At 39.2% G+C, this 26,635-nt stretch overlaps 1 protein-coding gene across 1 annotated transcript; it reads right to left on the bottom strand.

Moving 5' to 3' along the window:
- On the bottom strand, positions 1-26,431 carry LOC120980691. The gene is made up of 8 exons (XM_040409942.1): positions 26,155-26,431; positions 20,913-21,051; positions 20,570-20,706; positions 19,647-19,785; positions 7,560-7,669; positions 5,525-5,557; positions 5,254-5,332; positions 1-348 (listed from the first exon to the last, which is right to left on the bottom strand). Exons 1-8 carry the CDS (start codon positions 26,228-26,230, stop codon positions 111-113), a joined length of 951 nt encoding a protein of 316 aa, XP_040265876.1. The 5' UTR covers positions 26,231-26,431; the 3' UTR covers positions 1-110.
- Between the last annotated feature and the right edge of the window lie 204 nt (positions 26,432-26,635).

Raw genomic sequence — 26,635 nt, 5'->3', positions numbered from 1 at the left:
ATGCACAGACCTACTGTGCGTTGGTCGCAGAGGTTTTTATCGAGAGGTCATGTTTGAAGGCAGGTTAAATACCCAACCCTAATTCTTCACCATCATCCCACACGTTGTCCTCAAACTTCCCCGGTGGTGTCGAAAGCCATGTTACTGTAGTGGGTCTTGAAATGGCTCATTTCCGGTCGGATCACAGAGGGACGCTTCTCTCTGATAATGGCGCTGTCATACATTGCACCCCTGTTCGCATGACTAACGCGCCGGTAAACGCTGGTGGTATTCCAGGTGGGTACAGGAGCTTGCTCGGTCTCTGGTGCGTGAGTGTGCGTCTCTCCCATGCAGCATATGAATTTATTCCTATAGATCCAGTAGAAAAAAAAAACAGAACTATCTGAATAACTTTTTTCTTTCCCCCAGAAACAGCGCCACCTTTGAGCCGTGTCTGGTAATGCAGCTTAGCTTATTTATAGGGAGTGGGTCAGCAGTGCCTGCTGAATGTACCGTAATAAGGCCTTTCACTTAGCGATCCTTTGCTTCATTCTAGAGAAAAGGTTATTTTAATCCATATGTTAAGTGCACCGAGGGCGGGTCCAGGTCAGTTTGTGCATCCTTGCTTCTCCTTCCCCCTGTATCAGCCCCTCCCTCTCCTTCTTGATTGACAGGGCCAGGTGAGATGACTATGCAGGAATTAAGAAGGATAGGGAGGGGCTGTCAGAGGAGCAAACTGAAATAAGGGCACCCTGAGTGGCTTGGACTTAGCTGCTCAAGAATGAAGCAACGGATCGCCAAGTTAAAGGAATAATTACAATCCTATGACCAGCGCAAGCAGGTATGCTGTGGAAAAAAGAGAGCGAATGGGGGGCCGGAGGGGATGAGATTGGGTTGAAAGGTGCCTAGACAGCCCTAAGATATAAGTACTATCACGGCCCTAGCGTCCTATTTACGGAGCACCCGTTCTGATAAGAACGACCCCGTCCGGAACCTGGCCCTTTCGCTACTTGGCCCTATTGTGCCCTAGTGTAGCTAGTCCCTACACGCATGTTTCGTTTTTCGGAACTCATCAGGGGAATTTAGGCACACACAGGGGGGCAATATGATATGGTGACGTAACGTGTTGATATCTTTAGTTAGTCAACACATACATCACTATAGTTATGATAATGACACAATTGATACTTCAAAGTGGCAGCCTACTATCGGGGCTCCACTCCTGTATCAGGGCTGGGTACTTGCCTAATGATGTAGAGACAAGATGGAAGGGGTCGCTTGATGATGGCCCGATCCCTCGTGTGGAGCTCAGCGGCGTGTCCAGAGGCTGTGATGAAGCCTTCATCACAGCCTCTGGACACGCCGCTGAGCTCCACACGAGGGATCGGGCCATCATCAAGCGACCCCTTCCATCTTGTCTCTACATCATTAGGCAAGTACCCAGCCCTGATACAGGAGTGGAGCCCCGATAGTAGGCTGCCACTTTGAAGTATCAATTGTGTCATTATCATAACTATAGTGATGTATGTGTTGACTAACTAAAGATATCAACACGTTACGTCACCATATCATATTGCCCCCCTGTGTGTGCCTAAATTCCCCTGATGAGTTCCGAAAAACGAAACATGCGTGTAGGGACTAGCTACACTAGGGCACAATAGGGCCAAGTAGCGAAAGGGCCAGGTTCCGGACGGGGTCGTTCTTATCAGAACGGGTGCTCCGTAAATAGGACGCTAGGGCCGTGATAGTACTTATATCTTAGGGCTGTCTAGGCACCTTTCAACCCAATCTCATCCCCTCCGGCCCCCCATTCGCTCTCTTTTTTATAAGCCCCACAAGGCATTGTGTCTGATTTATCAGCAAGTTTCTGGCTGATGACTCCCATTATAGAGGACCCGTCCACTCTCCTGACATGTCTGTTTCAGTAACTACTTGCACTCCCCATGAAATAACAATTGTGGAGCATCAAATGTTGTGCCATTCCTCTATTATTCCTTCTAGAAGTTATGAATCAATTACTAGCAATTTGCAGTGAAGGTCCAGCAGGGTGTTACCAGTTTGGGTGTGTCCCTGCACAGTCTGACACTGCAAGTGCTGATTGGATAACTGGTAACACCCAGCTGGACCTACACTGCAAACCGCTAGCAATTCATTCATAACTTCTAGCAGGAATAATAAAGGAATGGCACAACATTGAGCCATAAGAACAGATGCTCCAGAACTTACATGGGGAATACAAGTAGTTACTAAAACAGACACGTCAGGAGAGGGGACGGGTCCTTTTTCAAGTAACCGCATTACGAAGCACAACTTAGGGGCAACCACTGGCATCATTGCATCCTCCGGAGGACACATGCCGTTTGTGATATATCTGCTTATAAAAAAATATTCTAAAATCTGAGTTCTATTTGCTGTGCAGGCGAAAACGACCTATTGTTCCCTGTTATCAGCCATTTCAGCCTAAATGCAATGGGAAGGCAAACAATGATTACAGATTCCGTGCTGCGCCATTAGCAATGCACACGACACAGTCATGGCTTTCTGGATCTTATGGCTACTAAACACGCAGTGTCAGGGCAGCCATAGAAATAATGGATTTTTTGTGATTCAGGGGTTACCCCTATGACCCCATTCATTTCTATGGCTGCCATGCACAGGAGTGCACCACCAATGAGGCCAGGTGAGGCGATCGCCTCAGGCAGCACCAGGTAGGGGCAAGAGGGGGCAGCGGAAGGGCCATGGGCAATAAGCGCTTTCATTGTGGCAAAGGGATTAGGTTAGGAAATTGGCATGGGGGGGGGGTGTCATTTCAGTTTTTGTCTCAGGCTGCAGAAAGGCTAGGTGCACCCCTGGCCGTGCAACCAGGGCCGGCTCTATAATAAAGCCGACCAAGCGGCTGCTTGAGGGCGCAGAGACGGAAATTTATATATATTTTTTAAATACATAACTTGCGGACTTGCCCCGCCGGGCCCAGCTGCCCACCCCAGCCTGCAGGTGTGCCGTGTGGCCCCGACCCTCACCTCCTCACAGAGCGGCACGCAGGCTCAGCAACAGCACGGCATCGGCAACACAGACAGTCACAGGGTCCGGGGGGTGTGACTGCCGAGCGGCGCTGCGGCGGGGGCGGCAGGCAGCAGCAACTGGTGTAGACTGGGGAGCGGAGGTCTGGAGACTGGAGGAGCAGCTGTTGGTGGTGAGTAACTGTGTGGTCAAATGTCTCTGAGTAGTCTGTCTGTGCGGCCCGCAGGGAGAAATGTGTGTGGCATGGGGTGGGGGTGAAATGGATATGATGGAGGGGGAGAAATGTGACAACATGGATGGAGGGGGAGAAATGTGACAACATAGATGGAGGGGGAGAAATGTGACAACATGGATGGAGGGGGGAGAGAAATGTGACAACATGGATGGAGGGGGGAGAGAAATGTAACAACATGGATGGAGGGGGGAGAGAAATGTGACAACATGGATGGAGGGGGGAGAGAAATGTGACAACATGGATGGAGGGGGGAGAGAAATGTGACAACATGGATGGAGGGGGGAGAAATGTGACAACATGGATGGAGGGGGGAGAAATGTGACAACATGGATGGAGGGGGGAGAAATGTGACAACATGGATGGAGGGGGGAGAAATGTGACAACATGGATGGAGGGGGGAGAAATGTGACAACATGGATGGAGGGGGGAGAAATGTGACAATATGGATGGAGGGGGGAGAAATGTGACAATATGGATGGAGGGGGGAGAAATGTGACAATATGGATGGAGGGGGAGAGAAATGTGACAACATGGATGGAGGGGGAGAAATGTGACAACATGGATGGAGGGGGGAGAAATGTGACAACATGGATGGAGGGGGGAGAAATGTGACAATATGGATGGAGGGGGGAGAAATGTGACAACATGGATGGAGGGGGAGAAATGTGTGTGGCATGGGGTGGGGGTGAAATGGATATGATGGAGGGCGAGAAATGTGACAACATGGATGGAGGGGGAGAAATGTGACAACATGGATGGAGGGGGAGAGAAATGTGACAACATGGATGGAGGGGGAGAAATGTGACAACATGGATGGAGGGGGAGAAATGTGTGTGGCATGGGGTGGGGGTGAAATGGATATGATGGAGGGGGAGAAATGTGACAACATGGATGGAGGGGGAGAAATGTGACAACATGGATGGAGGGGGGAGAAATGTGACAACATGGATGGAGGGGGAGAGAAATGTGACAACATGGATGGAGGGGGAGAGAAATGTGACAACATGGATGGAGGGGGAGAAATGTGACAACATGGATGGAGGGGGAGAGAAATGTGACAACATGGATGGAGGGGGAGAAATGTGACAACATGGATGGAGGGGGAGAAATGTGACAACATGGATGGAGGGGGAGAGAAATGTGACAACATGGATGGAGGGGGAGAAATGTGACAACATGGATGGAGGGGGACAGAAATGTGACAACATGGATGGAGGGGGAGAGAAATGTGACAACATGGATGGAGGGGGAGAAATGTGACAACATGGATGGAGGGGGAGAAATGTGTGTGGCATGGGGTGGGGGTGAAATGGATATGATGGAGGGCGAGAAATGTGACAACATGGATGGAGGGGGAGAGAAATGTGACAACATGATGGAGGGGGGGAGAAATGTGACAACATGGATGGAGGGAGAGAAATGTGACAACATGGATGGAGGGGGACAGAAATGTGACAACATGGATGGAGGGGGGAGAAATGTGAGGGCTGATGTGACATAGGGGATTTGACATGGAGGGGGTGAAATGTGACATAGAGGGGGAGAAATGTGACATGGGGGGCTGATGGCTGACATGGGGGGCTGATGGCTGACATGGGGGGCTGATGAATGGGGGCTGATGGCTGACATGGGGGGCTGATCTGAGGCATTGGGGGTCTGATTGCTGGTCTGACCTGAGGTGTAATGGAAAATATATTTTTCTTATTATACTACTCTAAAACCTAGGTGCGTCTTATAGGGCGAAAAATACGGTCCTCAAACTAGCGATTGTCTGAAGCAGAGCGAAGATACCAGAACCACACAGAGGAGAAGCCAGCTGCTGCAGACGGGACCAGGGCCAGGTGAGCTGCGGGGGAAGGGGGTGCCAAAATGTAGCTTCGCTTGTGTTGGCAAAAATCCTTGCACGGGCCCTGCGTGCAACACAGTGATACATGGGTGCATGACACATATTGAGGCCAAAATTGCAGCATAATACCCTAATACTGGAGGGTGCATGACGGAGATTTTCTGCTACTCACCCTCTCATGAATACAGCGGCCATCAATAAAATCAAAAAAATAAAGGCAATGATGGAACCGATAGAGATTATCTTCCAGGCTGTAGAATAACAAGAAACAGGCAGCGAAGAGTTAATCTAGTCAAGGGGATATGTACTGTATATGGATGCAGAAGACACGGGAGAAAGCTCAAAATCAGTTTAAAAAAAGCGGTCAAGCGAAGTACGTATATGCAAAATCCAGGACTAGTCACAAAGAAATGGTACCAAAAGGGTTAACAATAGGGACTTACTTTGGGTATCCTTTACTAAAAGGACATCAGACACTATAAGAGAATGAAATAAAATACAAAAGTTACATGATGCGCTAAGTACTACACGTGTCGTCAGTTAACGGACTCTTCTATCAAGACAGAGAGAACCCCCCCCCCGAGATACACTTAGGTTACATGCACACAGTCGTGTAGTTTATGCGCATCTTCCAAGTGTATTTTCATGCAGAGTTCGCTGCATTTCCGAACCAAATCGGCTCCAAAATCTGCTTGTGCTACTTGTGGATTTTGATGCAGATTTGCCCCCCAGATCTCACCTTGTACTTGCAGATTTGCCCCCCAGATCTCACCTTGTACTTGCAGATTTGCCCCCCAGATCTCACCTTGTACTTGCAGATTTGCCCCCCAGATCTCACCTTGTACTTGCAGATTTGCCCCCCAGATCTCACCTTGTACTTGCAGATTTGCCCCCCAGATCTCACCTTGTACTTGCAGATTTGCCCCCCAGATCTCACCTTGTACTTGCAGATTTGCCCCCCAGATATCACCTTGTACTTGCAAAGGATGAGATCTGCGCTGAAAATCCGCACAAACAATTGACACACTGCAGATTTTTTTAAATCCTCACCGCAGATCAGTTTCCCTGGGGAAAGTTTCTGCACCGTTTACATGAGACTATGAAAATCTCACCTACCGGGGCTGTCTAAGGGCTCATGCACACAAACGTATTCTTTTTATCCGCATCTCAGCATCCGATCCAAAGTTTGCCCTGGGGCCCATAGAACTTTAGTTACGCCACTGGGCAGGACCTTCTATTCCGCAAAATGCAGGACACACACGGCCGGTATCCGTATTTTGCAGATCTGCAATTGCGGACGGCAAAAACTGCAACGGCCACGTGCATGAGCCTTAATTGCAAAACACGGATGGTGTACGTGTGCATTCTGCAATTTGTGGAACGGCGCGGACAGCCATTGATATAACTGCCTATTCTTGTCCGCAAAACGGACAAGAATAGGACAGGTTATATTTTTTTTGCCGGGCCACAGAACGGAGCAACGAATGCGGACAGCACACGGAGTGCTGTCTGCATCTTTTGGGGGCCATTAAAGTGAATGGGTCCGCATCCGAGCCGCAAAAACTGCAGCTCGGATGCGGACCAAAACAACGGTCGTGTGCATGAGGCCTAACGCTGAGGATTTTCTGCACTAAAATCCACATGTAATACACTTCACGTGCATATACCCTAAGGCATTCTGCCCCTGACTGCATTCGTCTTGCAGTCCACAAATTGCGGATCCACAAAATACGTATGCAGTCCATGTGCATCCCGCAATTTTCACGGGACCTGCCGTCAAGAAGCCTATTCTTGTCCGCAAAACAGACTAGAATAGGACAGGCTCTATAATTTGAGGCCCAGCCACACGGATGAATAGGTCTTTGTGGAAAGATGCAGATCGGACACAAACCAAAAATACAGTCATGTGCATGAGGAAGAACGGGGCCCCGCAAGTAAAGGAGGGCCCTCCATTCATTTTCCATGGGGCTGGCTCGGCTATTTTCGTCTGCCCCATAGAAATGAATGGGAGCGCGGGGGCCGTGCATGCGCGGTACGCTCCCATTCACTTCTATGGGGAGCCGGCTTGGTGGTGGCCAGACCGGAGTCCTCCAGCCACCACCTTGCGGGGCTCCGTTCTCAATATAGGTGGGACCCGCACCTATAAGACAATGGGGGCATATTCTAGCGATATGCCCCCATTGTCCATGATGAGACTGGGTTTTCTCATCATGGACAATGGGGGCATATCGCTACCCTTAAAGGGGTTTTTAAGGGTACCTTCACATGCGGCAGATTTTGTGGCAGAAAATTCAGAGACTGAAAATCAGTTCCATTCACCTCAATGGAGCTTGCAGAAATCCATGCGCTTGCTGCCTCATTCAAATGAATGGAACTGATTTTCAGTTGCAGAATTTTCTGCCACGAAATCTGCCGCGTGTGAGGACGTCCTAAGACTGAATGATTTCCAGAGCTCTTCTATGTCTGGAAGATACTTACAGGCCGGGTTATAACAGAAGGCAGAAGCTTGGCTTAACGTATCATTACAGGTATCCTGTTCAAAGGTGCCATTGTTAATCTGTCCAACTCCCCAGTTATACCATGCGAGACTGATGGGAGCAAAAACACGGGTGATAACATGCATTTTACTATTTGATACATAATCACACATTGTATATAGCACAGTGTTACTACACCTAAAATAACAAGACACATGTAGATTTATGGCATAGTAATATAGTAACCACAACATAGTAATATAGTAATAAAGTAACCACAACATAGTAATATAGTGATATAGTAATATAGTAACCATAACATAGTAATATAGTAACCACAACATAGTAATATAGTGATATAGTAATATAGTAACCATAACATAGTAATATAGTAATATAGTAACCACAACATAGTAATATAGTGATATAGTACTATAGTAACCATAACATAGTAATATAGTGATATAGTACTATAGTAACCACAACATAGTAATATAGTAACCACAACATAGTAATATAGCGATATAGTAATATAGTAACCACAAGATAGTAATATAGTAACCATAGCATAGTAATATAGTGATATAGTAATATAGTAACCACAACATAGTAATATAGCGATATAGTAATATAGTAACCACAAGATAGTAATAATATAGCGATATAGTAATATAGTAACCACAAGATAGTAATATAGTAACCATAACATAGTAATATAGCGATATAGTAATATAGTAACCATAACATAGTAATATAGCAATATAGTAATATAGTATCCACAAGATAGTAATAATCTAGCGATATAGTAATATAGTAACCACAAGATAGTAATATAGTACCCATAACATAGTGATATAGTAACCATAACATAGTAATATAGTGATATAGTAATATAGTAACCACAAGATAGTAATATAGTAATATAGTAACCATAACATAGTAATATAGTGATATAGCAATATAGTAACGACAACATAGTAATATAGTGATATAGTACTATAGTAACCATAACATAGTAATATAGTGATATAGTACTATAGTAACCACAACATAGTAATATAGCGATATAGTAATATAGTAACCATAACATAGTAATATAGCGATATAGTAATATAGTAACCACAACATAGTAATATAGCGATATAGTAATATAGAAACCACAAGATAGTAATAATATAGCGATATAATAATATAGTAACCACAAGATAGTAATATAGTAACCATAACATAGTAATATAGCGATATAGTAATATAGTATCCACAAGATAGTAATAATCTAGCGATATAGTAATATAGTAACCACAAGATAGTAATATAGTACCCATAACATAGTGATATAGTAACCATAACATAGTAATATAGTGATATAGTAATATAGTAACCACAAGATAGTAATATAGTAATATAGTAACCATAACATAGTAATATAGTGATATAGCAATATAGTAACGACAACATAGTAATATAGTGATTTAGTACTATAGTAACCATAACATAGTGATATAGTACTATAGTAACCACAACATAGTAATATAGCGATATAGTAATATAGTAACCATAACATAGTAATATAGCGATATAGTAATATAGTAACCACAAGATAGTAATATAGTAACCATAGCATAGTAATATAGTGATATAGTAATATAGTAACCACAACATAGTAATATAGCGATATAGTAATATAGTAACCACAAGATAGTAATAATATAGCGATATAGTAATATAGTAACCACAAGATAGTAATATAGTAACCATAACATAGTAATATAGCGATATAGTAATATAGTATCCACAAGATAGTAATAATATAGCGATATAGTAATATAGTAACCACAAGATAGTAATATAGTACCCATAACATAGTGATATAGTAACCATAACATAGTAATATAGTGATATAGTAATATAGTAACCACAAGATAGTAATATAGTAATATAGTAACCATAACATAGTAATATAGTGATATAGCAATATAGTAATGACAACATAGTAATATAGTGATATAGTAATATAGTAACCACAACATAGTAATATAGTAACCACAACATAGTGATATAGTAATATAGTAACCACAACATAGTAATATAGTAATATAGTAACTACAACATAGTAATATAGTGATATAGTAATATAGTAACCATAACATAGTAATATAGCGATATAGTAATATAGTAACCATAACATAGTAATATAGCGATATAGTAATATAGTATCCACAAGATAGTAATAATATAGCGATATAGTAATATAGTAACCACAAGATAGTAATATAGTGATATAGTAATATAGCGATATAGTAATATAGTAATCACAAGATAGTAATATAGTAATATAGTAACCATAACATAGTAATATAGTGATATAGCAATATAGTAACGACAACATAGTAATATAGTGATATAGTAATATAGTAACCACAACATAGTAATATAGCGATACAGTAATATAGTAACCACAACATAGTAATATAGTAACCACAACATAGTAATATAGTAACCATAACATAGTAATATAGTGATATAGTACTATAGTAACCATAACATAGTAATATAGTGATATAGTACTATAGTAACCACAACATAGTAATATAGCGATATAGTAATATAGTAACCATAACATAGTAATATAGCGATATAGTAATATAGTAACCACAAGATAGTAATATAGTAACCATAGCATAGTAATATAGTGATATAGTAATATAGTAACCACAACATAGTAATATAGCGATATAGTAATATAGTAACCACAAGATAGTAATAATATAGCGATATAGTAATATAGTAACCACAAGATAGTAATATAGTAACCATAACATAGTAATATAGCGATATAGTAATATAGTATCCACAAGATAGTAATAATCTAGCGATATAGTAATATAGTAACCACAAGATAGTAATATAGTACCCATAACATAGTGATATAGTAACCATAACATAGTAATATAGTGATATAGTAATATAGTAACCACAAGATAGTAATATAGTAATATAGTAACCATAACATAGTAATATAGTGATATAGCAATATAGTAACGACAACATAGTAATATAGTGATTTAGTACTATAGTAACCATAACATAGTGATATAGTACTATAGTAACCACAACATAGTAATATAGCGATATAGTAATATAGTAACCATAACATAGTAATATAGCGATATAGTAATATAGTAACCACAAGATAGTAATATAGTAACCATAGCATAGTAATATAGTGATATAGTAATATAGTAACCACAACATAGTAATATAGCGATATAGTAATATAGTAACCACAAGATAGTAATAATATAGCGATATAGTAATATAGTAACCACAAGATAGTAATATAGTAACCATAACATAGTAATATAGCGATATAGTAATATAGTAACCATAACATAGTAATATAGCGATATAGTAATATAGTATCCACAAGATAGTAATAATATAGCGATATAGTAATATAGTAACCACAAGATAGTAATATAGTACCCATAACATAGTGATATAGTAACCATAACATAGTAATATAGTGATATAGTAATATAGTAACCACAAGATAGTAATATAGTAATATAGTAACCATAACATAGTAATATAGTGATATAGCAATATAGTAATGACAACATAGTAATATAGTGATATAGTAATATAGTAACCACAACATAGTAATATAGTAACCACAACATAGTGATATAGTAATATAGTAACCACAACATAGTAATATAGTAATATAGTAACTACAACATAGTAATATAGTGATATAGTAATATAGTAACCATAACATAGTAATATAGCGATATAGTAATATAGTAACCATAACATAGTAATATAGCGATATAGTAATATAGTATCCACAAGATAGTAATAATATAGCGATATAGTAATATAGTAACCACAAGATAGTAATATAGTGATATAGTAATATAGCGATATAGTAATATAGTAATCACAAGATAGTAATATAGTAATATAGTAACCATAACATAGTAATATAGTGATATAGCAATATAGTAACGACAACATAGTAATATAGTGATATAGTAACCACAACATAGTAATATAGCGATACAGTAATATAGTAACCACAACATAGTAATATAGTAATATAGTAACCACAACATAGTAATATAGTAACCATAACATAGTAATATAGTGATATAGTAATATAGTAACCACAACATAGTAATATAGTGATATAGTAATATAGTAACCACAACATAGTGATATAGTAATATAGTAACCACAACATAGTAATATAGTAATATAGTAACCACAACATATTAATATAGTGATATAGTAATATAGTAACCACAACATAGTAATATAGTGATATAGTAATATAGTAACCACAACATAGTAATATAGTGATATAGTAATATAGTAACCACAACATAGTAATATAGTAACCATAACATAGTAATATAGTGATATAGTAATATAGTAACCACAACATAGTAATATAGTGATATAGTAATATAGTAACCACAACATAGTAATATAGTAATATAGTAACTACAACATAGTAATATAGTGATATAGTAATATAGTAACCACAACATAGTAATATAGTGATATAGTAATATAGTAACCACAACATAGTAATATAGTGATATAGTAATATAGTAACCATAACATAGTAATATAGCGATATAGTAATATAGTAACCATAACATAGTAATATAGCGATATAGTAATATAGTATCCACAAGATAGTAATAATATAGCGATATAGTAATATAGTAACCACAAGATAGTAATATAGTACCCATAACATAGTAATATAGTGATATAGTAACCATAACATAGTAATATAGTGATATAGTAATATAGTAACCACAACATAGTAATATAGTGATATAGTAACCACAACATAGTAATATAGTGATATAGTAATATAGTAACCACAAGATAGTAATATAGTAATATAGTAACCATAACATAGTAATATAGTGATATAGCAATATAGTAACGACAACATAGTAATATAGTGATATAGTAATATAGTAACCACAACATAGTAATATAGTGATATAGTAATATATTAACCACAACATAGTAATATAGCAATATAGTAATCACAAGATAGTAATATAGTAACCATAACATAGTAATATAGTGATATAGCAATATAGTAACGACAACATAGTAATATAGTGATATAGTAATATAGTAACCACAACATAGTAATATAGCGATACAGTAATATAGTAACCACAACATAGTAATATAGTAATATAGTAACCACAACATAGTAATATAGTGATATAGTAATATAGTAACCACAACATAGTAATATAGTAATATAGTAACTACAACATAGTAATATAGTGATATAGTAATATAGTAACCATAACATAGTAATATAGCGATATAGTAATATAGTAACCATAACATAGTAATATAGCGATATAGTATCCACAAGATAGTAATAATATAGCGATATAGTAATATAGTAACCACAAGATAGTAATATAGTACCCATAACATAGTAATATAGTGATATAGTAACCATAATATAGTAATATAGTGATATAGTAATATAGTGATATAGTAATATAGTAACCACAACATAGTAATATAGTGATATAGTAACCACAACATAGTAATATAGTGATATAGTAATATAGTAACCACAACATAGTAATATAGTAACCATAACATAGTAATATAGTGATATAGTAACCATAACATAGTAATATAGTGATATAGTAATATAGTAACCACAACATAGTAATATAGTAATATAGTAACTACAACATAGTAATATAGTGATATAGTAATATAGTAACCACAACATAGTAATATAGTGATATAGTAACCATAACATAGTAATATAGTGATATAGTAATATAGTAACCACAACATAGTAATATAGTAATATAGTAACTACAACATAGTAATATAGTGATATAGTAATATAGTAACCACAACATAGTAATATAGTGATATAGTAATATAGTAACCACAACATAGTAATATAGTGATATAGTAACCACAACATAGTAATATAGTAACCATAACATAGTAATATAGTGATATAGTAATATAGTAACCACAACATAGTAATATAGTGATATAGTAATATAGTAACTACAACATAGTAATATAGTGATATAGTGATATAGTAATATAGTAACCACAACATAGTAATATAGTGATATAGTAACCACAACATAGTAATATAGTAATATAGTAACTACAACATAGTAATATAGTGATATAGTAATATAGTAACCATAACATAGTAATATAGCGATATAGTAATATAGTAACCATAACATAGTAATATAGCGATATAGTAATATAGTATCCACAAGATAGTAATAATATAGCGATATAGTAATATAGTAACCACAAGATAGTAATATAGTAATATAGTAACCATAACATAGTAATATAGTGATATAGCACTATAGTAACGACAACATAGTGATATAGTAATATAGTAACCACAACATAGTAATATAGCGATACAGTAATATAGTAACCACAACATAGTAATATAGTAACCACAACATAGTAATATAGTAACCATAACATAGTAATATAGTGATATAGTAATATAGTAACCACAACATAGTAATATAGTGATATAGTAATATAGTAACCACAACATAGTAATATAGTAACCACAACATAGTAATATAGTGATATAGTAATATAGTAACCACAACATAGTAATATAGTAACCATTACATAGTATTATAGTAATATAGTAACCATAACATAGTAATATAGTGATATAGTAATATAGTAACCACAAGATAGTAATATAGTGATATAGTAATATAGTAACCACAACATAGTAATATAGTAATATAGTAACCATTACATAGTATTGTAGTAATATAGTAACCATAACATAGTAATATAGTGATATAGTAATATAGTACCACAACATAGTAATATAGTGATATAGTAATATAGTAACCACAACATAGTAATATAGTAATATAGTAACCACAACATAGTAATATAGTGATATAGTAATATAGTAACCACAACATAGTAATATAGTGATATAGTAATATAGTAACCACAACATAGTAATATAGCGATATAGTAATATAGTAACCACAAGATAGTAATATAGTAACCACAAGATAGTAATATAGCAATATAGTAACTATAACATAGTAATATAGTGATATAGTAATATAGTAACCACAAGATAGTAATATAGCGATATAGTAATATAGTAACCACAACATAGTAATATAGTAACCACAACATAGTAATATAGCAATATAGTAACTATAACATAGTAATATAGTGATATAGTAATATAGTAACCACAAGATAGTAATATAGCAATATAGTAATATAGTAACCACAACATAGTAATATAGTGATATAGTAATATAGTAACCATAACATAGTAATATAGCGATATAGTAATATAGTAACCACAACATAGTAATATAGTAACCACAAGATAGTAATATAGCAATATAGTAACTATAACATAGTAATATAGTGATATAGTAATATAGTAACCACAACATAGTAATATAGTAACCATAACATAGTAATATAGTGATATAGTAATATAGTAACCACAAGATAGTAATATAGCAGTATAGTAACTATAACATAGTAATATAGTGATATAGTAATATAGTAACCACAAGATAGTAATATAGCAATATAGTAATATAGTAACCACAACATAGTAATATAGTGATATAGTAATATAGTAACCATAACATAGTAATATAGCGATATAGTAATATAGTAACCACAACATAGTAATATAGTAACCACAACATAGTAATATAGCAATATAGTAACTATAACATAGTAATATAGTGATATAGTAATATAGTAACCACAAGATAGTAATATAGCAATATAGTAACCATAACATAGTAATATAGTAACCACAACATAGTAATATAGTAACCATAACATAGTAATACAGTGATATAGTAATATAGTAACCACAACATAGTAATATAGTGATATAGTAATATAGTAACCACAACATAGTAATATAGTGATATAGTAATATAGTAACCACAACATAGTAATATAGTGATATAGCAATATAGTAACCATAACATAGTAATATAGTGATATAGTAATATAGTAACCACAACATAGTAATATAGTAACCATAACATAGTAATATAGTGATATAGTAATATAGTAACCACAAGATAGTAATATAGTAACCATTACATAGTATTGTAGTAATATAGTAACCACAACATAGTAATATAGTGATATAGTAATATAGTAACCACAAGATAGTAATATAGTAACTATAACATAGTAATATAGTGATATAGTAACCATAACATAGTAATATAGTGATATAGTAATATAGTAACCACAAGATAGTAATATAGTAACCATTACATAGTATTGTAGTAATATAGTAACCACAACATAGTAATATAGTGATATAGTGATATAGTAACCATAACATAGTAATATAGTGATATAGTAATATAGTAACCACAAGATAGTAATATAGTAACCATTACATAGTATTGTAGTAATATAGTAACCACAACATAGTAATATAGTGATATAGTAATATAGTAACCACAACATAGTAATATAGTGATATAGTAATATAGTAACCACAAGATAGTAATATAGTAACCATTACATAGTATTGTAGTAATATAGTAACCACAACATAGTAATATAGCGATATAGTAATATAGTAACCACAAGATAGTAATATAGTAACCACAAGATAGTAATATAGCAATATAGTAACTATAACATAGTAATATAGTGATATAGTAATATAGTAACCACAAGATAGTAATATAGCGATATAGTAATATAGTAACCACAACATAGTAATATAGTAACCACAAGATAGTAATATAGCAATATAGTAACTATAACATAGTGATATAGTAATATAGTAACCACAAGATAGTAATATAGCAATATAGTAATATAGTAACCACAACATAGTAATATAGTGATATAGTAATATAGTAACCATAACATAGTAATATAGCGATATAGTAATATAGTAACCACAACATAGTAATATAGTAACCACAAGATAGTAATATAGCAATATAGTAACTATAACATAGTAATATAGTGATATAGTAATATAGTAACCACAACATAGTAATATAGTAACCATAACATAGTAATATAGTGATATAGTAATATAGTAACCACAAGATAGTAATATAGCAGTATAGTAACTATAACATAGTAATATAGTGATATAGTAATATAGTAACCACAAGATAGTAATATAGCAATATAGTAATATAGTAACCACAACATAGTAATATAGTGATATAGTAATATAGTAACCATAACATAGTAATATAGCGATATAGTAATATAGTAACCACAACATAGTAATATAGTAACCACAAGATAGTAATATAGCAATATAGTAACTATAACATAGTAATATAGTGATATAGTAATATAGTAACCACAAGATAGTAATATAGCAATATAGTAACCATAACATAGTAATATAGTAACCACAACATAGTAATATAGTAACCATAACATAGTAATATAGTGATATAGTAATATAGTAACCACAACATAGTAATATAGTGATATAGTAATATAGTAACCACAACATAGTAATATAGTGATATAGTAATATAGTAACCACAACATAGTAATATAGTGATATAGCAATATAGTAACCATAACATAGTAATATAGTGATATAGTAATATAGTAACCACAACATAGTAATATAGTAACCATAACATAGTAATATAGTGATATAGTAATATAGTAACCACAAGATAGTAATATAGTAACCATTACATAGTATTGTAGTAATATAGTAACCACAACATAGTAATATAGTGATATAGTAATATAGTAACCACAAGATAGTAATATAGTAACCATAACATAGTAATATAGTGATATAGTAACCATAACATAGTAATATAGTGATATAGTAATTTAGTAACCACAAGATAGTAATATAGTAACCATTACATAGTATTGTAGTAATATAGTAACCACAACATAGTAATATAGTGATATAGTGATATAGTAACCATAACATAGTAATATAGTGATATAGTAATATAGTAACCACAAGATAGTAATATAGTAACCATTACATAGTATTGTAGTAATATAGTAACCACAACATAGTAATATAGTGATATAGTAATATAGTAACCACAACATAGTAATATAGTGATATAGTAATATAGTAACCACAAGATAGTAATATAGTAACCATTACATAGTATTGTAGTAATATAGTAACCACAACATAGTAATATAGTGATATCATTATAACAATATTGTAACATTATTCAGGGTGTTCCAAAAGTATGGAGACAGCTGAATATGGTTGGTTATGCCGCCCTGTGTGTGGCATGCTGCTTAGGCCTCTTGCACACAAATGTTTTTTGTTTCCATTTCCGTTCTGATTTTGCGGGTTCCATTTGCCGTCCGTATGCGGAACCATTCAATTCAATAGTTCCGCAAAAAAAACGTATGCATTCCGTTTCCGTATATATGTTCCGCTGAAAGATACAACTTATCCTATTATTGCCCGCAATTAACGATCTGTGGCTCCATTCAAGTCAATGGGTCCGCAAAAAATACGGAATGCATACGGAATACATCCGTATGTCATCCGTTTTTTGCGGATCCATGCCCACTTTGCCCATGTGTATACTGTTAAAACACATTACTGTACATTACATTAATGATTAAAAATGTTATGTTTCTGTTTGCGATCCGCAAACAACGTATCGCATACGGAAACCATACAGAGATTTTTTTTGCGGAACTACGGAGCGGAAACGGAAACAAAAAACTGAACAACGGATCCATTAAAAACAGACCGCAAAATACTGAAAAAGCCATACGGTCATGTGCAAGACGCCTTAGGGGAAGGGGGCAAATTGGTGAGCGGTGATGTCCAACTTGGCAGCCATTCTAGAAGCTGCCACATTTGAACTAAGTCGTTGTTTTTCAAATGGGAAGGGGAGCAGGCGAGATGTCCAAATCTGTGTTCAAATGCGATTCCTGCCACCTTATAACCATGTTATAAGGGAAAATAATACAATCTACACAACACCTAACCCAAACCTGAACTTCTGTGAAGAAGTTCGTGTTTGGGTACCAAACATGCTGATTTTTCTCACGCGCGTGCAAAACGCATTAAAATGTTTTCCCGCGACGCACCCGCATCTTATCCGGCCCAAAACCGTGACGCCCGTGTGAACGAGGCCTTAAGGTGAGCGGGTATAACCCGACAGTGTCTTTGTATATCACATGCGGTCCTTCCTATGATGCGATTTCCCTTCTTTTAGCTTCTGTGACTCAATATAGTAATATAATAATAAAGTGACATAGTTTGTAAGGTTTAAAAGGGTTTTTCCAGGATTTTAATACTGATGATCTATCCTCTGGATAGTTCATCAGTATCTGATCAGTGGGGGTCCCCTGATCAGCTGTTTGAGAAGGCATCGGCACTCACAGTAGCGCCACGGCCTTCCTCCGCTCACCAAGCACAGCGCAGCCGCAGTACATTGTATAGCGGCTGTGCTTGGTATCGCAGCTCAGTCCCATTCACTTCTATCGGGCTGAGCTGCTCCTAGGTCATGTGACCGATGAACGTGACGTCACTGGCCTAGGAAAAGCTGAGAGAAGTCTGCGGCGCTACTGCGAGCACCACTGTCTTCTCAAAAGCTGATCGGCAGGGGTTCTTAAAGGGAGTCTGTCACCTAGGTCCGGCCGAGATCCCGCGCCTGCGCACGGCTTCGCCGGCTGGCGCATGCGCACTAGTTCAATTGATGCCGTACCCAAAATGGGCATTGCATCTCGGCCGGACCTAGGGATGATACAAGGGAATAGGAGGGCAGGCAAAGGAAGAGGCTGGGGGAGGAGTACCCTAAGGCCTTGAAAAAGTTTTCAAACCTCTTAAACTTTTCCAGATGTTTTGACGTTACACTCACACACTTACATAACAAGCGAGCACTGGTTGGCAAACACTACCGGCAGCCATTTTTAGTGCCCATAGGGGAGTGTGATCCTCACTGGCAGTCATGAATCAGGGAGATCAGGATGAACTGATCTGAATAATAATACAGAGATCGGTAGATCTTACCTTTGGTCTGCTATGGTGCTTGCATTCATTTCTATTTGCTCCTTTGTGGCTATAGTCAATCCTTTCCCTTCGCAGGTATTGCTGGCGTTTTCATATGATGGGAAAAGACGTAGCGGTATAGGAAGCTGGAGCACAGCCCCTGAGAGCACAGAATGGCAGTACTTCATCAGTACGTCATACATGACCTGCTCTGCTATGTGTGACTAGCTCATTATTACCTCCTGGTAGACATATGTAAAGTCTTGCCTACTTTATAGACCAGGGGTCAGCAACCATCGGCGCGCTACAGCACTTGCTTGGTTGTTCTTGTACCTCCCAAAGAAGTGAATGGAGCATGCTGGGAGTTGTAGTTTCAGAACAGCTGGAGTGCCGGAGGTTGCTGATCCGTGATCTAGGCACACCGCACCACTATTACAGTCCCTAGTGGTCCTTGGGCAAGGGGGCGCCAACCCTGCTGATCTCGCTCCTATCCTTGGCAGGATGTTCTGCTCAAGGCCCCATTCTCAACTTGTTTTGAGGTCCTCCATGAACCAGGAACACCCCTGCATTGCTGAACAATGTGGTCAGATATTAGGGGGGCCCTGGGTACGTGTATCACAGAAGCAGTCCGTGACGCTGCTAGGGGGCACCTGGAATAAGGGCCAAGCACCCAAATATTCCTCTCCATGGTATTAGAGGGTCAAGTAGATAGCATCTCCGACTGTTCCCCATCGTAGTTTCATACCCTTCTTCTACCCTGTATGTTTTGTAGCTCTGTATGTAATGTTTTCCAAGTATGTCTTTAACAGTACGGCTGAAGGGAAGGGGTTAGGTTAAGAAATTGGCATTGGGGGTTCGGACCCGGTTCATGACACGGATAGGAGAGGTGACAGATCTCTGATGGGCAGGCCTGCCAAATGAGATGTCTGCAGGTGCGAACTCACCTGAGGAGCCATTCACACAGAATGCGGATCTGATATTTGGACAGTCTCTCATCAAGATCCCGAGGTTGTAGTCAGAACAAGCTTCAAATGGCGTCAGACGCAGCATGACCACGCGCTTCTCCTCGATCCAGCCCCATCTGGGTGAACAAAACAACGCATCGCTATAAGTGGCCCTACAAGACCTTCCCCGCTATTCTCATTATAGTTTATTTATACAATTCCAGGAGGAATAGAAAAGGAACGGTCAAAATTATCCCAAATTTTTATATATATATTTTTTTTTATTGCGCAAATTTGGGTTTCAATATTTTGCGGGCTATATCACAGCGTCTGCCATACTTACTTGCAGAACTCATAGCCATTTGTAAATGCAAAGGTGATATTCTCCAGTGTCGCCAGTCTGCTGAACTGCATGGCGCAGGCAACTTTGGCTCCGTCATAATCCACGGTGAGATTATTTGGCATAAAGACCCCCGAAATAACTGGTAGAGAAAAAAGAAGACCCTAATAAATTAATCTGATACATAAACAGATATTACTTAAAAGGGGATGTCCACTTTTTATAATCCCTGCTGTCACCTGCAAGCGTTCAATTTCCCTGCAGCGCCTCCGCAGGAGAAGTGAAATATTGGGCTGTATGAGTAAAGCGTGGATGAGACAGGTAAGTGAGAGAGAGCCTTTTAGTGGGCGATCAGCTCCATAAATCAAAATGGCTGACTATTTTGCACCTTCTTTTCCCAGTTAAGGAACAACAGCTCTGGAGCACAAACAGCTGCTGTAACAAGTAAAATATTCAGAATACTAAGGCCTCATGCACACGATCGTATATATTTTGCGGTCTGCAAATCGCGGATCTGCAAAATACGGAAGCAGCCTGTATTTTACTTGCAGGTTTATTGTCTTCAATGGGTTCATGGTGCAGACATATTCTATCTTTATGAGGAACGGACATATGGATGATCCATGTGCTTTCTGCATCCGTATGTCCGTTCTGCACAAAGAGCATGTCCTATACTTGTCCGACACAGACCACCAAATGGATATGGCTCTGTGCATCATGAGCACTTGTACGTTTTTTTATTTTGGTCAAGAGGCTCTTTAGCACCTGTAGGAAGGCGCAAGGGTACGTCATTGACGGAAGGTTTGTGTCACCGAGATTCCTGGCCTCGGTGAGGTAAGAGCCGGTCATTTTAAGTGTCAGCAGCAGTTAGTGCTGACTGACACTATTTGTTAGTTAGTATGGCTGTAGAGCCGATCCGGGCCAGCTCTTACTGGGAGCAGCCAAAGTGCAGGGTGGGTGGCTGCTCCCTACACTCCAGGCCGGGTTTTGGCTGGGATATAAAAACCCAGCCAGCAGTCTCAGCTGTGTGGATTATCCTCCACTTCACAGTGAAGCTCTGCGCTGAGGTCTGAAGGCCGTGTGTCAGGCGAGCAGGCCGCCTTACAGCCTGCAAGTGGACTTTCTGAGGCTGAGCATTCTGCTGGGTGTGAACTGACACCCAGGATACCAGGTGAATGTTATTTTGTTTTTTCAAGCCTGAAAAGGGACTGTTCTGTTATATTATGAGTGTGAATAAACACTAAAGATTGATTTAAAACCTGGTCCATTGCCTCCACTAACCTGCCTACCAGAGCGAATGAAGAGGCTGCGGACCAAAATTGAGTCCTAAATTGAAAAATTTGGTCGCCAAATTTAAAATACATATAATTATAATAAAAAAGACATGGAGGAGAATACAGCACCACATACCTCTTACATCCAGTGACCTCTCCTGTCATGTAGACCTTCTCTTTCCTCTTCTCCTCCATTTGACCCAGACCGCCATGGCAAATTCTTTTAGCCACATTTCGTCTCTACAGTTTGTAACACAGACATGTTAGATTTCTAAATTTTTCCATCAACCTCCTCATGCTGGTGTCCCCACAGTGTCATCCTGCTGCCACCCCCAATTCTGTGCCCGTTGTGCTCCCCAATGTCCCAGGTACTATACTGCTGAAAAAATAGTGACCCTAAGGCCTCATGCACACGACCGTATTTTGTTTCCGTTTCCGATCAGTTTTTTTAGCGGATAGGATGCGGACCCATTCATTTCAATGGGTCCGCAAAAAACGCGGACAGCACACCGTGTGCTGTCCGCATCAGTATGTCCGTTCTGTTGCTCTGCAAAATAAATAGTGCATGTCCTATTTTTTTCTAGTTTGCGGACAAGGATAGGCATTATTACAATGGATCCGCAAAAAAAAAACGGATGCCATACGGAACGTCATCCATTTTTTTTTTTTTGCGGATCCGGAATTTGCGGACCGCAAAACACATACGGTCGTGTGCATGTAGCCTAATAGACATAATTAGAGTCATTTATCAAACTGGTGTAAAGTAGAACTGGATTTCCAAAGGAGCTGTCAAATATGAAAGGTGGAATCTGATTGGTTGCTATGGGCAACTAAGCCAGTTCTACTTTACACCAGTTTGATAAATTACCCCAAATGTCCCTATAGTGTCCACAGCAGCTATAATGTCCCCTAGAGTGCCCCCAGTAATAACACCCTCTATTGTGCTCCAGGCAATAATCCCTGTATAGTGTCCCCAGAAATAATAGAATTGCCCCCTACAGTGCCTCCCCAATAGCAACGTCCCCCATATAGTAATTTCCACCACACTGCCCCCACGTAGTAATCCCCCCATAGTAATTTGTCCCCACACAGTAATTTACCCCAAACTGCCCCCATATAGTAATTTGTCCCCACACAGTAATTTCCCCTACATAGCAATTTCCCCACACTGTCCCCACATAGCAATTTCCCCCACACTGTCCCCACATAGCAATTTCCCCCACACTGTCCCCACATAGCAATTTCCCCCACACTGTCCCCACATAGCAATTTCCCCCACACTGTCCCCACATAGCAATTTCCCCCACACTGTCCCCACATAGCAATTTCCCCCACACTGTCCCCACATAGCAATTTCCCCACACTGTCCCCACATAGCAATTTCCCCACACTGTCCCCACATAGCAATTTCCCCCACAATGTCCCCACATAGCAATTACCCCACACTGTCCCCACATAGCAATTACCCCACACTGTCCCCACATAGCAATTACCCCACACTGTCCCCACATAGCAATTACCCCACACTGTCCCCACATAGCAATTACCCCACACTGTCCCCACATAGCAATTTCCCCCACAATGTCCCCACATAGCAATTTCCCCCACACTGCCCCCATATAGTAATTTGCCCCCACATAGTAGTCCCTCCCATAGTAATTTGCCCCCACACTGTCCCCACATAGCAATTACCCCACACTGTCCCCACATAGCAATTACCCCACACTGTCCCCACATAGCAATTACCCCACACTGTCCCCACATAGCAATTACCCCACACTGTCCCCACATAGCAATTTCCCCCCACATTGTCCCCACATAGCAATTTCCCCCACACTGCCCCCACATAGTAATTTGTCCCCACTCTGCCCCATATAGTGCCCCCACATAGTAGTCCCTCCCATAATAATTTGGCCCCACATTCTGCCCCCGATGTACTCTATGTCTCTTCACTAAGATGTCCTAGTGTGTCCCCCCCCCCACATGTCCCCCAAAGTAGGCACATGAAATAAAAAAATAAAAAATAAAAAAAAATTAAAAAGCTAAATACTCGCCTATGTCCAGGGCCAGGCGCTTGCTCTCAGAGGAAGGCGGGATGAGGCAGGCGTGCACAGTGCTGCGTCCCGGCACAGGCGCGCGATGGCGTCATCACGCCCGCCTGCTCCGGGATTTCACTACAGCATAGGCTTCAGGCCTACTTGGCCTGAAGCCTATGGCGGTGATCGGCGACGGGACAGGGAGCTATGCGCTCCCGTGCCCCGCCGCAGTATGTGGGCGTTCGGGTCGGCGTTGGGCCCCCCAGCGGTGCTGGGCCCGGGGCAGCCGACTCGAATGTCCCTATTGTAATCCACCACTGTTTACTACTGACGTGTTGGAAGCAGGAAACATGAGCAAATGTAAGCATCTGGCTGGACAGCTGGGTCAGGGCCAGGGGCGCACACAGATCTCATAGGGCCCCATGTAATACTTAGCATGGGCCCCCTGCACCCAGTTTCTCAGTGTACGTGCATCAGTTACTCCCACACAATGCAGAACATGTGCAATGCCACAGAATTCTGATGAATTTGCATTTTATTTTATTTTTTAAATCAAGTGGAAGAAATTTTAATTTAAATATAAATTGTAATCAAAAATTTGCCTTTGGCCTCACCCACTTTATCCGAATTTTGTGTGCTTCAAATATATGGCGCTCATTCTGAACACAATATTTCTCAATGTATTCACACACACCAGAAAACTGGCAAAATACATTGATAAATCTCCTGCTTCTGTTCTATCACAAAGCTAGCTGCCTGCAGCCACCACTAGAGGGAGCTCTACCATATAACTACCATGGAAGCTGTAATAGTCTTTTTTGCTTTGAGCTCCCTCTAGTGGCCGCTGTGTGAAATTGCTGTGTTTTCAAGTGGGGGAGAGAAGAACAAGTTCCTTCCAGGCCCCATAGCAGTCGCATGGGCTACTTCTATTGCATAAACGCCAGGGTTCCTAGTACGTAGTGGCTAGCACCTACCAAAAGTGGTCCAAGAAAAGACAACTGGTGACAGGATCATGGCTCCCAAGGCTCATTGTTGAGTGCGGGGCGAGGGAAGTGCTGACTAGCCCGTCTGGTCCAATCTCAGAAAAGAGCTAATGCAGCAGAAATGGCTGACAACGTTCCTGATAGAAAGGTGTCAGGAAACACAGGGCATCACAGCTGGCTATGTAAGAGGGTATGTAGCTGCAGACCGGTCACCGCGCACATACGGACCCCTGTCCACCGCCAACAATGGCCGGGTGAGCAACAGAACTGGACCATGAAGCAATGGAAGAAGGCGGTCTGGTCTGAAGAATCACATTACATCATCTGGACGGCCAGGTGGGTGTGCGCCATTTACCTGGGCCCCCAATCCAAAGTTTGCACTCGGGCCCATAACACTCTAGTTACGCAACTGACTGACGCCATGATTAGTCCTATCTAGCGGTCCTATTTTACAGGACTAAAATGAGCCGAACTTTTTTTTTTTAAAATAATGTATATTGTTATATTGTTCAACATCCTATTCTGTAAATAAATAACTGTAATGATTAAAACCGGAGTACCCCTTTAAGTCAGTAACTCGCTGATTAGTTGCACTTACTAGTAGTGGACCTAACCAGACTTGCACTATAGTCAGTGGGGCAAGCTGTTCTACGACATGAAGATCTGCTAACCCTACTATAGACACAAGCCCCAACAACACCGCCATGGACGGGGCGTTATACGCAGCGTACTCTGAAATATACGACCTGGGCTATACCGTTAAAGCAGAGGCGGACCTTTAGGCCTCAATTGCAAAATCTATAACAGCGCCCCCTGTGTGCCATCTTAATGCTGGTGTCCGATGCACCTGCGACCTCTGTACTCCATATAGCTCAGGCCCTTTCTTAAAACGACAGGGGCCAAAATGGGGTGAAAAAAGGACAGTAGACGATCGCACATAAATGACACTTACCTTGTATAGGATCCGTAGAACATGAGATGCCAACGATGGAGAGGAGCAGAGAGAGGCGTAAGGTTTGAGGCATCATGCTGACTGTCTCCACTCACGGTCCCAGAGGTCTGTGCCGAGCGTCTTCTGACTCTGGAGGGAGGATCTGGAGCCAAACCTTGTGACACAGACCGGCCTCCACCCCTGGGGCTACATTCAGGGCTGTGACGTGAGAACGCACCTGCAGCTGTGTCATAAGCGTCATTCTGTCCCTTTATCCCATTCTTGCCCGTCACTGTATTATACCGCCATAGAGCCAAGCGGCGGGAATCCCTGCCATCAGCTTAAAGGGAGATCTGTGCTAATAAAGGAGGATCCCGTATTCAGGATCCTCGTCTCTCGCTCTGGAGGACCTGTCCTGTCCTCCATTACAAAGACAACCCATTGATTTCAATGGGCATGGTGTAATACTCAGTTTTCCCTGCGGTGGCGCTGCAGGGAAATG

This window comes from Bufo bufo, chromosome 10 (assembly GCF_905171765.1).
Source record: "Bufo bufo chromosome 10, aBufBuf1.1, whole genome shotgun sequence".
NCBI lineage: Eukaryota > Metazoa > Chordata > Amphibia > Anura > Bufonidae > Bufo > Bufo bufo.
The sequence above is the reverse complement of the archived record's forward strand: the minus strand, read 5'-3'. Positions and strand labels throughout refer to the sequence as shown.